The 17,621-nt window shown below is 33.8% G+C and overlaps 1 protein-coding gene across 3 annotated transcripts in view; it reads right to left on the bottom strand.

The window, feature by feature from the left end:
* LOC132749356 (uncharacterized) overlaps positions 1-17,621 on the bottom strand; it is a 53,604-nt gene that overhangs the window by 10,943 nt on the left and 25,040 nt on the right. For all 3 annotated transcript variants that reach the window (XM_060739084.1, XM_060739087.1, XM_060739085.1), the window contains 5 exons: positions 13,631-13,716; positions 13,260-13,330; positions 5,759-5,941; positions 4,035-4,237; positions 758-852 (listed from right to left, as the gene is read on the bottom strand). In XM_060739084.1, coding sequence (XP_060595067.1) covers positions 758-852; positions 4,035-4,237; positions 5,759-5,941; positions 13,260-13,330; positions 13,631-13,716 — 638 coding nt within the window. The remainder of the gene's footprint in view (positions 1-757; positions 853-4,034; positions 4,238-5,758; positions 5,942-13,259; positions 13,331-13,630; positions 13,717-17,621) is intronic.

The following is a 17,621-nucleotide window of genomic DNA, read 5'->3' as shown; positions in this document are numbered from 1 at the left end:
ATTCATTTAGGTTTCCCCTATTTCCTTAAATTTCCATACATCTGTCTACAACAAATAATGAATATTTGAGCGTAATATACCTATATTTCTTATTATACGAGTACTATTGAGTCTTCACTTTCACATAACCAACTCCACCAAAATGAGGACTCTTGATGACAGCTTTTGTTAATGTTGAGCCAAAATAACTTGAGAAAAGAAAAAAGGAGTTAGGAACAGAATCGTGTTTCTGTTTTTCAATAAAACAGTGGGCATAATTCAAACAAAAATTTTTGAATCGCAAAACACTGGCAATATGCGTCAGGACACTTGATGACGAAAGTTCTGAGAAAGTAAAATCATTATCGATTGAGAAATATAGTTGGAGTTGAGAACAGAAGTGTGAGTCAGGGCCATAATTCCACCAAAAGTGTCTAAATCACAATTTCTGACAATATGTACCAGGACACAGGACAATTTAAGAAATGCAAGTAGAAAGTCAATCGCACAACTAACCAATAAGCCGTATAAGCCAATAAACCAAAATCCTTCACGAAATGTAGGAGGAATTGCGCGCAGTGAAATTGCTTATGACTGCCAGTCTGATGGGCCATCCACCCGTCGACATAACCAGAATTTAAACAAGACACCCCTACATCTGTAAACGAAAACGAGCATAAATGCCGAAAGGATATTTCAAGTACTAGTATTTTTGGAATAAAAAACATGAATTTTAAGAGAAACATTTGTATGGCTACAAATTGGACTCATTACTTACGTCTAGATTTTTTCCAATCCGATCTTTGTCCATTTTCTTCAAGAAATGATTATCCTCCCCTTCAGGTCCAAGGCTAGTTAACATTTCTCGAATAACTTGTAGGCATATGAAAAAAATACAGTATTAAACAAAACAAAGTATAAAAAGCATGCATGTTAGATCCTATTTAGATACTGATTTCTATGCTGAAGGTTATTTCATCTGAAATTTATAGTTATTAATATTATTACATTACACATTATTATTAATCACGTTCATTTGTTAATGTTCTGTAAAACCTTCTTGGTGAATTTTAGGGAATGTTCGAGTCCTTGAAGTTTACTTCAGAGAGATATCAACAATTAATGAACAAATTTTCGAATCAGACCTATTTAACAAGGATCACTTAAATAATTGTTTTAAGTCAGTGGCTTTTATATTTATATGCCAATTTTGATATCTGATCATATAGTTCTAACTTAAATTAGTTCATTTTTTCTAATTTACTAGTAGAATTACTAGTTATTACTTTAGACTTTTACCCCCCCCCCCACTAAATGTCCGTATATCGCACTGGTATAGACGCTCCTTGGATTATTATGCAAATGTGACCTCGAAACAAGAAGTGACGTACACATATCCTAACGCAAAATACTGATAGATCATAATAAAGATATATCGCATTGTTTGTCGTTTAATTTGCATTTACTTTAATATAATGGATGAAATTAATGCAAAAATCACTGATGAAGATTCATTTTTAGTTCAACATGTTTGAACCAGAGCGACAGACATAATCACTATTAAACACCGAAAACGACGTCGATCACGATGACTCTTTGCAGAGTATATTTGCCGGATAAATGCTCAACCAGTGATGTTTATGTTTGGAAATAGTAAACATTACTGACATTTTTATCTAACATAACAACATCACTTTCAATGTAAATTTATGTAAACCAATAAATAGGCACTACATGGATTTATTCGATGTACCAATTGTTTTAAAATGTCACTGTCTAGGTACGTAAATCCTCACACAATTGGTTTTGGTCTCATTAAACTATAAACCTTTATGTGCATAAAACTGAAATTGAAGGAATTATTCCTGAGCAAAATCGATTCGAAAGTCCATACTAAATCACATATCAACATATATGCTTTGTTTCACTACAAGAAGAAGCGGATAAATTCATACAAAACACCGAGTAGTTCTTTAACCTTTCCACGCTCATATAGAAGACAGAATGTTTGTAACAATAATTAATAAACATTAGAAAAGGTTTATCACAATCAGCATGCAATAAAGGGCGGCGTGAAGCATTCAAAGGTTTAAAGTAAATCATGGCCGCACATTTTGTAAAATGTTTAAGAAAAATTATAGATCTGATTGGACAATTAAACACATGTATTTATAAGTTTACACTTCTGTCAAAATGAAACTTGCAGATACTCTACGTGTAAATTATTTTGGGCTATACCTAAATATATTCACCAACAATCGTTTAATGTAAATGTTAATTCTTTTTTAGAAAATTAAAATGATCTTAAATAGAACAAGCGAATTCTTGAATTTATACCCCCACGGATTATTACTAACACAACAACTGGAGGCTTTATTTACATAAATTTATCATTGCATTCATGTTTCCTTTTCATATTGATGGTTCCCATAGTCTTCTTGCAATCAATCTAGCAGTTAAAAAGAAATAGCAATATTGCTCTATATGCATATTGCATAACTAATCAATGGTCATGACTCTGTTTTGAAGGGCTGATTGGAACAAGGTGACGATATACGCAACTCCTCTTTTAACTAAAAGGTTCCATAAAAAGTCTTGAATGCCAGCCAGTAGTTGCAAGGAAGTAGCGTGGAAATGATCAATGCTCTATATGCATACTGTATAACTAATCAAGGGTTTAACTCTAGAGTTTAAGGGTCTGACCAGAACAAGGGACGATATGCGCATCTTCTCTTGGTATTGAAGATTCACGTAAAGTATCGTTGAATTCCAGCATGTAGTTGCAGAGAAGTAGCGTGGAAATGATTATTGCACTATATGCATATTGCATAACTAATCAAGGGCCATAACTCTAAGTTAAATTTAAAGGGTCTGACCGGAACAAGGCGGCGATATTGGCATCTCGTTTTTGGATAAAATGATGAATATTCTAACTCTGCCACGCTCGAATGAAATATTGTTTGCTTTATCAAAATAATCTTTCAATACCGGATGAGATCCAGTCACGAAACCGTGCAATTTCTCTGAAAGGGTAAAACCGAGTCAATTTTATCAATGGAACTTGTCCGAAAAACCTTTTATTTTAATCATCCTATGATATTAAATGACCTCAGGTGAGGGCATTTTATGCATGATACATAAATAAATGTGTAGATCTCTAATGACAATGCTTCATTCTAAATAGTGTTTACTCTTGGCACTGTTGTTTTCAAATAAAAGATTAGATGTGTTTTCTATACATTAGTCTAATAAGGCAAATGTGCCACAAAAGGTCGGACCAATTTGAGCTTAGGATCATGATCAACAACTTTTTGAAATCTACATATTCATGTCTAATTTCTAATTACTAGTAATTGAGGTTTCACACAACGTCAAACCTATATGAGTTTTCCTAAATAAGTCTGTACAATATTAGCAAACCCCAATATTGACCCACAGGACATGATTCATATCACCTTTGTTGAGGTCTACAGCACAATGCTGAGTAACAAAGCTCTAGGCATTTTAGTTTTACACAATTTGAGACTTTAATCCCTTTTTTAAATAAGTTTTTGTTGACTATGTGGCCCCTGAGACAGGACCAATACTGGCACTAAATGCATGATTAATTTTTAATACCAGTTTTGTTAAAGTCAACAGTGTAATATTATACACGAGGTATCTAAAGCTCTGGGTATTGTAGTTTCACCCAATAACAATAAAAAGATTCAATATTTAAAAATCTTCAACAAATGGTATTATATTCGACTAACTGTGAATTGTTTATAAAGCTAATACTTAAGCATTCTAAATATTGATTCAACTCCTGCTGCTGATACAAAATATTTTAAAGCGTTTCAAAGTGTAAAACGAAATAACTCGTTTGTTTCCTTTGCAAAAGCATTTCATTGCTTTTGCTTAGATTAGTTTGGAATTTCGACCTGAACAAACTGCAAATTTAGATTTAAGTTACTTGCAAACAGTTGCATTATTTGACCTTTATAATAATATAATCGTGTAGCTGTTTTAAATCTGTTGTAACTAATTCCGTTAAAAACAGCATTCTGTAAACTTACTGACTCCAAAGCTATAATAATCATAGCATTCTTTGGCACCTTTACCATCACCAACGTCAGGATGCTCATAATATTTTCTTCCTCCGGAGGTTGTTGATGCGTCCTGTTTTTCTCGGGCTAGTCCAAAATCAATAAGGCGTGCATTTAGATATTTATCCAGGACAACATTCTGAGATGCAATGTCTTTATGAAGAATTGGACCTCTGTTTTAAAATAAAATGAAATTAAAATTTATGGATAATCACTACATTCCTGAATACAACATAATTGCTTTATTGAAATGAGTATAGGAATTCAGTTTGTTACTTTAAAGTATAAAGTATTACTTAAAGCTTAACTGGGGGGTAAAGATTATCTTCCGTTATGTCCATATAGAGAGGATCATGAAATTAGAGATGATCATGAAATATTAAATACTAGTATATACTTCATGCTATAACAAGAATTGTCTAGTCCAAATTTGTCAACCATTTTCTTGGAAGAAATTAGCAAAACTGAATCAATATAATTTTGAGAAAGGATTCTCGGAGTATAATGATAACAAAAACAGCCAATATAATCCTTATAGTTATTCAACAAGATCGTGTGGGAAATCATATAATAAAATGATATTTCAGGAACCATCAATAAAAATGGGAGTTATTGGCCCAACCGCGCTAACTTTTGGTGGCCTTGTACTTACAGACAAGGAGGTTTTATTAAATTTTGTGGTTAATATGACATTTGTTAATTAATTCATGACTACGAAAAAAGCCCATCGCATAAAGCACGACGACGGATTAAGGGGTCAAAAAGAGCATGTTGTGCCCAACTGAGCTCAAAAGGACAGAATAATGTCCATCCTGGGTGATCGTAAAAGGTAAAAAAACAACCTTATACTTGAATGTTTAGTTATTGTTGTAGCCTTAATACGACACAAGCAATGTCAATATGAAAAGAAAATAGGCATGTAATGACGAAAAAAACGAAACTGTGCACATGGGTTTTACGAAATCCTCCAAGGCGTTCTTGTAATAACATAAATATATTTGGTACAAAAAATGGGGATATTCATCCGCCAACAAGATGCAGTGATTCTGTCATGATCAAAGATAAAAGCCGCTGTCTCTTTTTTTACATAAATCACATTATTGATCCAAATTGAAATTAAACTTGGTAGACACACACTAGAAGATGTTTCATGCTAAATATCTAAGCTTAAGCCCTTTTTTAAGAAGATTTGTTCAAGCTTTTACTATAAACATATAAAGAAAAACAATAATCCCCTTTGGAGGGCCGATTGTGGCCCCAGGACTTTTATTTGAACAAACTTGGAATACATCAACTAGAAGTTGTTTCATGCTTAATATCTAAGCTCTAGGTCTTTGGGTTTTTGAAAAGAAAATGTTTTAGTTTATGAAATTATGATATATACATATAAGGAAAATCAATGATCCAAATTTGACCCGACGGCTTTAAATTGACCAAAGTTGGTAGAGACTCAATAGAAGATATTTCATGATAAAAATCTAAGCTCTAATATCAAATACAGTAAAATATTTTATTTAAAAAATTGAATTAACTTACAAAAACACAATGTATGTAATAAACAACTTGACTGACATAAAAAAGTATCTGTAAATATTCGATTGTACCTTGATTGACTAAAATTTATAGATCTAAACTTTAAAAGACAATCAAGTACGACAAAAAGAAGTATTATTAAGGAATGAGTAAACAGATACCTGACGTTTGTCACTTCAGTGTGAATATACTGAATCGCTAGCGCAATCTGCAGCAAAATCTTTACTCTTGTAGCTTGGTTATTTATGTTTATATCGCTTGTATTGTTCTTTTTATCTTTACCACTTTTAATAGCAGCATGGAGGTCACCGTTTTCGCAATAAGGAGATATAAACCAACATTCACTGAAAAAATGATTTAAGTAAATAAGTAATTATAACATGTTACTGTTGAAGTATAAAAATATATCTTTTTGATTTTAAGATGCAAGCTCAAAAACTTTAAGTGTAAAAAACTTATTATACTAGATTATGAAAAGATTGACAAGTGGCAGTAACTTACTACCTTATCCCCCTCCTATAGATAAAAGCAGTCTCAAAACAGCACGCTCCGCATTTCTTATTACCGGATAGTTTTGCAAAGTAAAAATGGGAGCATAACACTGCAAAAGAGCTAAACAGACTTACCTTTCAATGATTATGAACAAACAAGAACGTATTTGTAAATCACAAATGTGCGCTAAATTGAACTTAACTGAAAGTTATGCTCCGGAAACCAAATGATAACGGACAGCCCGACGGACAGACGGACGGACGGACGTCAGGGGGTATAACATAATATACCCGAAATTCTTTCGGGCATATAAAAAGCCAACTTGCTGTTTTAGGTTAACCTTGTACGGATTGACACATGGATGCCGGTTCAATTACAAGAAATTAAGAAATGGCAAAATCAGTTTTTCCTCTTCTTAATAGGAAGCTTACGTAACACTTGATGTACTATGAATTGTTTTCATAATGTTCAATTCTACATCTGAAACTATGCATATGGTCAAAATGTTTTTTCTGTACATCAAAGGACAAGAAAATAGGCCACTTCATCTAGAACTGTACACTTGGCCCAAATTTAATATCTGTATGTAAACAACCTAGTTCAACAGGTCACTTGGTAAAATTATCTAGCTCAGTTGATATCAAAAATCAATTTCAGATCAAAATATCAAAATTGTTATAGGAAAAAAACAAGAGGGCCATGATGGCCCTGAAATCACTCGACTGTATATGAACAAGAGGGACGTGTTGGCTCTAAGTGGCTCACCAGAAACAACTGCTTTTCAGTGAAATTTTAAAAAAAAATACCTAAAAATGCTACAGACAAAGTTTGGCGATCATCCATCAGTTAGTTCTGTAGAAGCAGATGTTTAAAAGTTTTCTATTTTTAGCTTTAGCGGCCCCTAAATGGTGCCAATCAAATCAATATGAGCAAATTGATAAAACACTACCTAAGAATGCTACAGACAAAGTTTGGTGACCATCCATCAATTATTTCAGTAGGAGATGATGTTCAATGGTTTTTCTATTTTTAGCTTTAGCGGCCCCTTAAAGGGCCAATCAAATACATATGAGCAAATTTGATAAAAACCTGCGTAAGAATGCTTCAGACACAATTTGGTGATCATCCATTAATTAGTTCTGTAGAAGATGTCTAAATGTGTTTTCTCTAGCTCTAGAGACCCCTTAAAGGCGTCAATCAAATCAATATGAGCAAATTGATAAAACACTACCTAAGAATGCTACAGACAAAATTTGGTGATCATCCGTCAATTATTTCAGTAGGAGATGAAGTTCAAAGGTTTATCTATTTTTAGCTTTAGCGGCCCCTTAAAGGGCCAATCAAATACATATGAGCAAATTTGATAAAAACCTGCGTAAGAATGCTTCAGACACAATTTGGTGATCATCCATTAATTAGGTCTGTAGAAGAAGATGTCTAAATGTGTTTTCTCTAGCTCTAGAGACCCCTAAAAGGCGTCAATCAAATCAATATGAGCAAATTGAAAAAAACACTACCTAAGAATGCTACAGACAAAGTTTGGTGATCATCCGTCAATTATTTCAGTAGGAGATGAAGTTCAAAGGTTTATCTATTTTTAGCTTTCGCGGCCCCTTAAAGGGCCAATTAAAAAAATATGAGCAAATTTGATAAACTAGAACTCCGCGAGTCGGATGTGTCGCCTTGTGAACAATGTAGTTTAGGGGAAATGGCCAGGACAAAAATGAAATATGAAAAATAACAAAGGGCAATAACTAAAAAAATAATAAGTGCAGAGCAGCAGTTTCTGTACACTGCACTTCTTATCAATAAGATCTATCATTCTATGATGTTTCAAGTCCATAGCTTTCATACTTGAGGAAAAATGACCAGGACAAAAATAAAGTAAGAAAAGCAACAAAGGGCAATAACTCAAAAATAAGAAATGCTGAGTATCAGTTCTTATGCACTGCACTTCTTTTTAATGAAATCTATCATCCTATGAAGTTTCAAGTCCATAATTTTTATACTTTCAGAGAAATGGCCTGGACAAATATTAAGTATGAAAATAAACAAAGGGCAATAACTCAAAAAGTAAGAAATGCAGAGTACCAGTTCTTGTGCACTATGAAGTTTCAAGTCCATAGCTTTTTTAGTTGAAGAGAAATGGCCCGGACAAAATTAAAGTATGACAATTAACAAAGGGCAATAACTCAAAAAATAAGAACTGCAGAGTACCGGTCCTTGTGCACTGCACTTCGGGTTATTGAAAGAAGCATGCATACCAAGTTTGAAGTCAATCAGACTTATAGTGACTGAGTTATGCTCCGGACAAGCTTTAGCGGACGCCGACGCCGACGCCGACAACGACAACGACGCCGACACAGACGCCGCCGACACCGCCGACAAAAGTAATCCCTATATGTCACCTTTTCAAGGCGACACAAAAAGCTACGTAAGAATTCTACAGACAAAGTATGGTGATCATCCATCAATAAGTTCTGTAGAAGAAGATGTCTTAAGTTTTATTTCTATTTTTAGCTCTAGAGACCCCTAGAAGAGGCCGATCAAATTTAAATGGGCAAATCTAATACAATACTCTCACAAGGATGCTACAGATCAAATTTCAGTTAAATCTGCCCAACAAGTTCAGAGAAGAAGGTGATTGTTGACACATGACGCCGGACGACGGACGCCAGAATATCCCTCTTTGATACTTATAGGTCACTCTGAACCTTTGGTTCTGGTGAGCTTAAAATAACTAGCCATGACAAGGAACAAGTAATATTGCAAACTATAAACAAAAGCACATATAAAATATCTTAAACTGAAACGAAAATCAATGACCCCCAAGGGCGGGGTCAATTTTGGCCCCAATGCTTTTATTTGAAAAGACTTGGTAGAGACCCACTAGAAAAAGTTTCATACTGAATATCTAGGCTCTAGCTCTTAGGCTGTTTTTAAAGAAGTTATTTTTATATTTACGGAAAATAAATGTCCCCCTGTGGACGGAGCCAGTTCTGACCCCAAGGCTTTTATTTCAACAAACTTGGCAAACACCCACTAGAAGATGTTTCATACTAAATATTTCCTTGTTTGTTTGATTTGGTTTTGCGTCACACAGATATATAGTATATGTTACGTGAAGACGTTTCGGCTTTACTGGTGCAGGGATACCTCAGTTGCCCTTAAGTGCATGATATCTAAGCTCTAGCTTTCGGGATTTTTAAAGAAGATTTTTTAACTTTTCTTTTGGCTTCCATGGTAACAATGGAATTAAATCCTTTCAACAATTGTTTAAGTAGACACCAAAAGGAACATTTTGTTGAAGTTTGAATGAAATTGCCGAGCAGTTTATGGGAAGATTTTATTTACGGTAAAAATTTACAGGCAGACAAACGCCGCACGAATTGTGATCACGAAACCACATCTTGCCAGTTTGTGACAGGTGAATTTAAAACTAAGTTTGGCACTAGGTCTATATTTAGGTTATCTAATATCAGACTTTCATTACACGCCTGAAACTGTGCATATAAACACAAAATCTAGGTCAAATTATGTCATAGTTCAATTTTACATCTTAAACTATGCACATGATCAAAATTTCATAGCTGTACATAAATGACAAGAAAGTAGGTCACTTGGTCAACGTTAACTTTATGTACATAGGAAAATCTATGACCAGGCGGCAGGGCAAATTTTGACACCTCGGCACTATTTTAAGAAACTTTGGTATAGTCTGATTTTATTGACCTGTCAATTACATTATAGCTCTTAGTTCAATATTCGATCCCACTTCGGTTTGGTCCGTGTAGTTTACGACAACTAATGTGGAGTGTATTAGTCATGTTTGAAAGTCACACAAGCTTAATGTGAAGGTTTTCGTTAATTCACAATAGCACATTCGGTTAAGTGAATGCCAGATAATTGAGAGGCCTGTGGTTCGATCCTTACTGATGACATTGTTTTAGGCCCACTCTTTCTTTTTTTTTTTCAGTTTATTGTAAATTAATCGATTTATAGTGTGTTTTACGGCATTGAAATGACATTTATTGATTTTAATCCGAATTAATTTTAAACATGAATTCTGGACCTATTACTTCATGAGCATTTTTTGAAAAATGTCTGTTTTCATTATAAAGTCTCCCGTTACAAGTTCAAATTGATATAAATCTATAAAAACTGCTTCATTACTAATCAAACTTGGCACAAATGTTAACTGGACCATTGCCTTTGCAACAACATGCTCATGCTTAATTTTTTTGTTACCATGGCAACGAGGGGACATCTCAAAATAGCCAAAAATCACTATTTTGAATTGATTTTTTCATCAAAATTGATTTCAAAGTGCTGCAACTTCTCAACGGATTAAGATAGAGTCAAATATTTTTCAGCGTTGGTTACATGTTACCATATGATCGATCTGGGGTCATTTTAGCCTCTCACAAGTCCAAAATTTTCTTGGCGATGAGAGGGACTGCCGCCCCACTTTAAACCCCCAAAACAGAAGGGGGCACATTCCCCTTCTGGCAAGCCCCTGATGTATCTTTTGGTTTGGGGGCCGCGCCGAAAAAGTGGTCACTTTTTTAACAACATTTCTCAAACAAAAACAAGTGTTGGGGGCCAAAATAAGACATTATTTCACCATTTGAGACAACAAAACAAGGGTGTGAAAAAGGCGTTAAAAGGCGTGTATATCGCGTAATGGGTTAACAGAAAATGATGAAAATACTCGAAAGTACCCAAAATCGCGTTTTTACATGTTTAAACATAGCCTATCATATAAATTTGAAGAGAAATTGTTTTGTAGATTTTTTGATTTTTTTTCATTAACAGAAAATGATGAAAATACTTGAAATTACCCAAAATCGCGTTTTTCCATGTTTAAACATGGCCTATCATATAAATTTGAAGAAAAATTGTTGTTTTGTAGATTTTTTGATTTTTTTCATTCACCCATTACTTCATGAGCATTTTGTGAAAAATGGCAGTTTTCATTAAAATAAGTCTTCCGTTACAAGTCCAAATTGCTATAAAACTATAAAAACTGCTTCAATACTAATCAAACTTGGCACAAATGTTGACTGGATCATTGCCTTTGCAACAACATGCTCAGGCTTAAATTTTCTTTCACCATGGCAACGAGGGGACATCTTAAAATTGCGCAAAATCACTATTTTGAGTTGATTTTTTCAATCAAAATAGATTTCAAAGTGCTGCAACTTCTCAATGGATTGAGATAGAGTCAAATGCTTTTCAGCGTTGGTTACACGTTACCTTATGATCGATCTTGGGTCATTTTTAGCCTCTCCAAGTCCAAAATTTTCTTGGCGATGAGGAAGACTGCCGCCCCTTCAAACCCCAAAAACAGAAGGGGGCACTTCCCCCTTCTGGCAACCCCCTGAAGTAACTTTTGGTTTGGGGGCTGCGCCAAAAAAATGGTCACTTTTTTAACAACATTTCTCAAACAAAAATAAGTGTTGGGGGCCTAAATAAGGTATTTTTCACCATTTGAGACAACAAAACAAGGGGGAAGTGAAAAAGGCGTTAAAAGGCGTGTATTTCGCGTAATGGGTTAAACCATGTTATTTAAAAAGAGTATAGACTTTACAAAATTAAGTTGATCATAATAAAAGAAAATGAGCAACATCAAAAAATTATATATAGCTTCAATTATCATGAAAATATTGATAAGGATAAAAAAACATTGACCAACGCAGTCTCGAACGTAAAACACGTATGGCACTTAGATTATAAATTCGTACTTTACCCTATTGTTCTGACATTTGAGGCTTACTTTGAATAGCTTAAATAAAGGTCCACTAGAAAATATTTCATGTAAAATATCTTAGCTCAAGCCATTTTAATTTCAGAGAAGAATATTTTTAAGTTTAAACTATATATATATTTACGGATAGTAGGGGGGTTGACAATAGCTCACAAATAGCTCATTGTGCTAAGATGAGTTAAAATCAAAGGGTCATCATTCTGCCAAAACGGTTTGCTAAACATTGACAATATGCGCTAGGGCTCTTGATGGCGATGCACATGTAAATGTCAAGTGAAACTAATTTATATAATGTAATAGTGTTTGTTGTTGTTGATTTAAACAAACGGCAATAATTCCATCAAAACTCTTTGAATCATAAAACCGTTTGCAGAGCTTCTTACAAAGTTTATTCAAAATCGCTTCAGAACTGTAGTAGAAAATGAGTGTTTTCAGAAAATGATTGAATCACAAAATCTCAACAAAATGCTTTAGGACACATGATGACAAAGCTTCTTTGAACGTTTAGTCAATATCACATGGGAAGTGTAGACAGAGTGTATTTCTCTCCTCTGATATACCAAATTCAAGTCATCAAAAAGATTATTTGAAAAAAACGTTTAAGAGCAAAGTTTTAGCACCAATGACATTGATTTTTATAACAGTCATCTGCTAGTCCGACCCTTAAATTAGAGGACTACCTAAGGTATACTACCGACTAAATATTTTGAGACATCAGTCAATTAACTACGGCTTAATAAGTCTAAGTTTAGACACAGAGAGTTCGTATCTTGTTCATTTTATTGATATATCTTGATTAGGCAAGGTAAAGATACATGTACTGTTTTATTGCACTTCATTTCCACTCAATGACATCTTTTTCCTCTTACGTTTCTTGTTGAAACTGCTCTTTGTTTCGGAGTTATGTCCGGAACAAAGTTAAAAGTGTAAAAATGAAAGAGCAATAATTCATATTAAGGCAAGGCAAAGTAACAATTCTTGTTCTTATGCACTGCACGTCTACTTAATCAGGTCTTTCTACCTACTAACTTTCATGTTGATACCTCTTTAACTTTAATCACTCCAAATAAGGTAAGGCAGAGATAAGGTTCTTATGCATGGCTTTTTTCAACGTTTTTTCTTGATATTTCTTGTAGTTTCTGAGTTATGTCCAGGACCAACAGATGGATTTAAGGATAAAATGACCACTGAATACTCTCCGTTTGGGGAGCATGTTTTATCCTTTTTAGCACCGAAGTCAGAAATAAGAAATGTAAAAATCTTGACACAAAACTGGACGAACAGTATATTAGATGTGAGGACAGATATTATAAAGATAACCCTATTGCAATACTGGCAGACGATGATAGAGCAGAGGCTTGTCAAACAATAAACAAATTCTAAACATTACTGTTTCAGCTTACTCATTTGACTTCTCAACAACAGCTAGGAGAGGGAGTATAAATGGATTCATCAGTCTACACGCAATTTTCTCCTAAAATGAAAGAATTTCGATAATCTGTTTTAACATTCTTTAATAAACCTGTTATGTCAACAATATATTTCAAAATTTTTAATTATTTTAGTCACTTGTTACAAAAATGCTTTGTAAGTTATGAAAACTTTCATTAACACTTTAGCTTAAACAGCTGAAACTGTAATGCATGAAACTTGTTGCATTACTAAATTAACTTAACTGTACTGTATAGATATCGGTTCAAAATGTTGATGAAGTTGATTACATAAACTGTACATGTAAATTATTAGTTATGCTAAAGAAATATAATGAAATTACCCTTCTGACTTGATTTTCAATTTTCAAATCACCCTTTGTATTAATCTTCTTCACAGCCACAGGAATGCCAAATATATCCGGACTGTCTGTACAAATACAGAAAGAACGTATCAACAAGAGCCACTAACGACTTTTTTTTAACTTTTTCTAAAAGCCAACATATAAACGGTTTAAACAAAGTTTTTATTTTTATTTATTTCATTATGTCAATCAAGTCACGCTTCTTGTTATGTCTTAGTATGAGTAATTATTCATAAATGAATGAAAATGTTCTTAAAAAATAAGCAGAATTCAATCATTTGGCAGTAAAAGCCATTTAAAGGTAAAGGTCGTATCTAAATTATTCAACATGTTTGTTACGTCACAAGCGTTGTTTTGTCAAAATATAAATCTGATCCTTAAATAAATAACAAAATTATGAAAACTTAACAGAAATTCAATAATGCTTGTCTGGTTAACCTAAAAATATATTTTAATGCAGCTTGCAAATAAACCAAATAAGAAAATAACAAGGTTAAAGCATCTTATAGCAAACATCAAGCACAATTTAGACATTTGACCTTGAAAGTCAAGGTCATTTTTGAACGAAGGGCAGGTTTAGTCTGGCTTGCTTGAAGGTCATCCCAAGAAAATGAAGAAAATACACTAAGAACTTAAAAGGCTATGATCAAGGTTAAAGTTTTGTGGACAGCAACAGAAACACCGCAATGATTGAACAACACTCATTTTCTAAATCGTGCTTAAATCAATTCAGCAACTAATCTGAAATTTTACCTGAATTATATGTTTTTCTGCTTCAAACAAACAACCAAACAGAACAAAACAACACAAGCTGTTTGAAGGACGGCTAAATCCTTAACATATCGGAAATGAATGTGTACTTCTTGACTTTAACAAACCATGGCCTTGATGTTGTGCCATGCATATCACATACATGTTGCCTCATGATTGTGATTATTTATTCCAAGTTATTTAAGCCAAAATATTATGGAGAACCTATAACCTTGACCTCGGAAGTAGCGACCAGCAGCCAATTGTATAAACGATGGTTAAAATATACCACGGTAAGTTAATTACTGCAGTATATATTGTGGTTAGGTAACCGCGCGGATATTCCATTTGTATAAACAAATTAACCACAAAAAACCTAACCACGCAAAACTGAAAATTTAACCATGGTAATATTACCAATGATGCACCACGACGTGATGTAATTTTCGCGGACAAACTTTAGATATCGTTTGTCTTGTTGAATAGTGCTTTTTTTATATGTCTTATGCTTGACTTTGATATTATAAATTAAATTCTTTCGCTGCATTTATTGCTAGATAATGATGATATGGACCAAGAATGATCTAATTCTAATTTATTTTATCATAAAATGTGAAAAGATATATGTTTACCGCGGGAAATTCAAAAACAAAACCAATTAAGCCGTAGACTACTACTGTAGGCCCACATTTTTTAAATGTTGTCTATAAAATTTAAAAATAATATGCTATAGATCTAGATCTACTGAACAAGTAACATAATTATCTATACATATTATCTCATGTATATATATTATGTATGTATGCTCTACAACTGCAGAGATCGTGTGCTTGTTGAACAATAATTATGGCAAAACCTGTCTTCCATACAAAAAGCTGTGATGTAATCAATATTATTGATGTCATCGTATACACTATGACGTAGAAACTTCATTCAAGTTTACAAGATAGTTTATACATTGACTAAGTATAAATATAAATAAGAGATCGTGGATAATTTTTTGTGATATTATATTTATTTGTGATTTTGTGTCATAAAGGAGTGAATCCGAGGGATATTATAAATCTTTAATACACTTGTTACTATATATAGTAACAAAATTGCCTATGATTTCAACTGATTATGAGTGTCACGTGACCTATTATGAGTTTGCGGCCCGGGGCCGAGAACTAGTTATCAGCCCGCAGAACATGTGCACGTGCACAAACTGAAACAATGACGTCATATTTTACGTCATCAAACAGTTAACTGTGAAAGTGAAAGTAGGTTGTCAGCACGAATCGCTTTATTTTTATTGTGAGAGCTTAAGCGTATTTAGTACAAACACATATTTGTTACTATTGAAATTTGAAGAAATAATACGACAAATTCATTCCAAAAAAAAAGGAAAATAAAACTTGCTTCTAGATTCTACTGCTTTGAACACACAAACAGTAAACATCTCTGTACAGAACAGTAGAAGAGTACAGTAGACAAGAATTTCAACGAAAGAACTTCAAAGTAGATCCTATTTGTTGTTGTTGTTTTTTTTTGTGTGTTTTTTTAAATGCTACCAGATCTATTAGACTTACCAAGTGTATTAAAGACATTAATACACGTCAGAGTAGGGCCAGAAGGTGATAATCGGCCCTGAATGAATAATGGCCCTCCGGCTAAAGCCCTCGGGTCCATTATTCATTTTGCGGGCCGATTATCACCTTCCGGCCCTCTCCTGCCGTGTATTAATCTCTTAATACATGTAGAAATCTACTGTAGATAGACTAAACTTTTGCAGAGACACTGACAGGTAAGACCTTTCTAAATACATGTATACAGTACAGTATAGATCTTATTTATGCAGTTGTTGAAATGCACTGTGATCACAAGCTGCTTGAAAATAAATGTTATGTTGAAGTTTTTTTTAACAATAGCTGCTTCGTCTGGTTGTTCTTGCGATTGTATTTTTACATGTGTGTCATCTATGCAGATGAAAACCGCGTTTTGTGTATTTAAATCCACAATGATTAAACATTTTCGTGGTATCAGCGCTTGGTTCCGTCGTATTTTTCTTTCCACAAAAAAAAAACAAAACAAGAGGGCCATGATGGCCCTAAGGTCGCTCACCTGTATGTAGGCCCCCGGAGCGGGGCCAGTTTAAACCCCAGGGCTTTTATTTGAACTAACTTGGAAGACACCTATAAGAAGACGTTTCATGATGTACAAACTTATAATGAAAAACAATGATCTGCCCTCCCCTACCCCCGGCAGGGCCAATTTTAACCAAGGGCTTTTATTTGAACAAACTTGGTAGACACCCATAAGAAGATGTTTCATGCTAAACATATAAGCTGTAGCTCATTGTGTTTTTTAAAGAAGATTTTTCAAGCTTTACTATACACATATAGTTAAAAACAATGACACATCTGGGGCGGGGCCAGTTTTGACCCTAGGGCTTTTATTTGAACAAACTTTGTAGACACTTACTAGAACATGTTTCATGCTTAATATCTTAACTCTAGCTATTTGGGTTTTTTCAAAGATGTTTTTTAAGTTTTTCCTATACACATATAAGGAAAATCAATGATCCCCGTGGCAGCGCCAATTTTGACCCCAGGGTTTTTATTTGAACAAACTTTGTAGACACTCACTATAAGATGTTTCATTCTTAATATCTTAACTCTAGCTATTTAGATTTTTTCAAAGAATACTTTTTAAGTTTTTGCTATACACATATATATGGAAAATCAATGACCCCCGGGGCAGGGCCAATTTTGACCCCAGGGCTCTTATTTGCACAAACTTGGTAGACACCCATTAGAACATGTTTCATGCTAAATATCTTAGCTCTAGCTCTTTGAGTTCTTTAAAAGAAGATTTTTTAAAGTTTTTACTATATATACATATAGGGAAAATCAATGACCCCCTTGGGCGGGGCCAATTTTGACCCCAGGGCTTTTATTTGAACAAACTTGGTAGACACCTATTAGAACATGTTTCATGCTAAATATCTTAGCTCTAGCTCTTTTGGTTCTTTAAAAGAAGATTTTTTAAGCTTTTACTATATACATATAGGGAAAATCAATGACCCCCTTGGCGGGGCAATTTTGACCCCAGGGCTTTTATTTGAACAAACTTGGTAGACACCAATTAGAACATGTTTCATGCTAAATATTTTAGCTCTAGCTCCATGAGTTCTTTAAAAGAAGATTTTTAAATTTTTACTATATGCATATAGGGATAA

The sequence above is a fragment of the Ruditapes philippinarum genome, unplaced genomic scaffold (genome assembly GCF_026571515.1).
Source record: "Ruditapes philippinarum isolate M1 unplaced genomic scaffold, ASM2657151v2 ctg526_1_1_1_1, whole genome shotgun sequence".
Lineage (NCBI taxonomy): Eukaryota > Metazoa > Mollusca > Bivalvia > Venerida > Veneridae > Ruditapes > Ruditapes philippinarum.
Note: the sequence above shows the minus strand (reverse complement) of the source record. Positions and strands in the feature narration are given on the sequence as shown.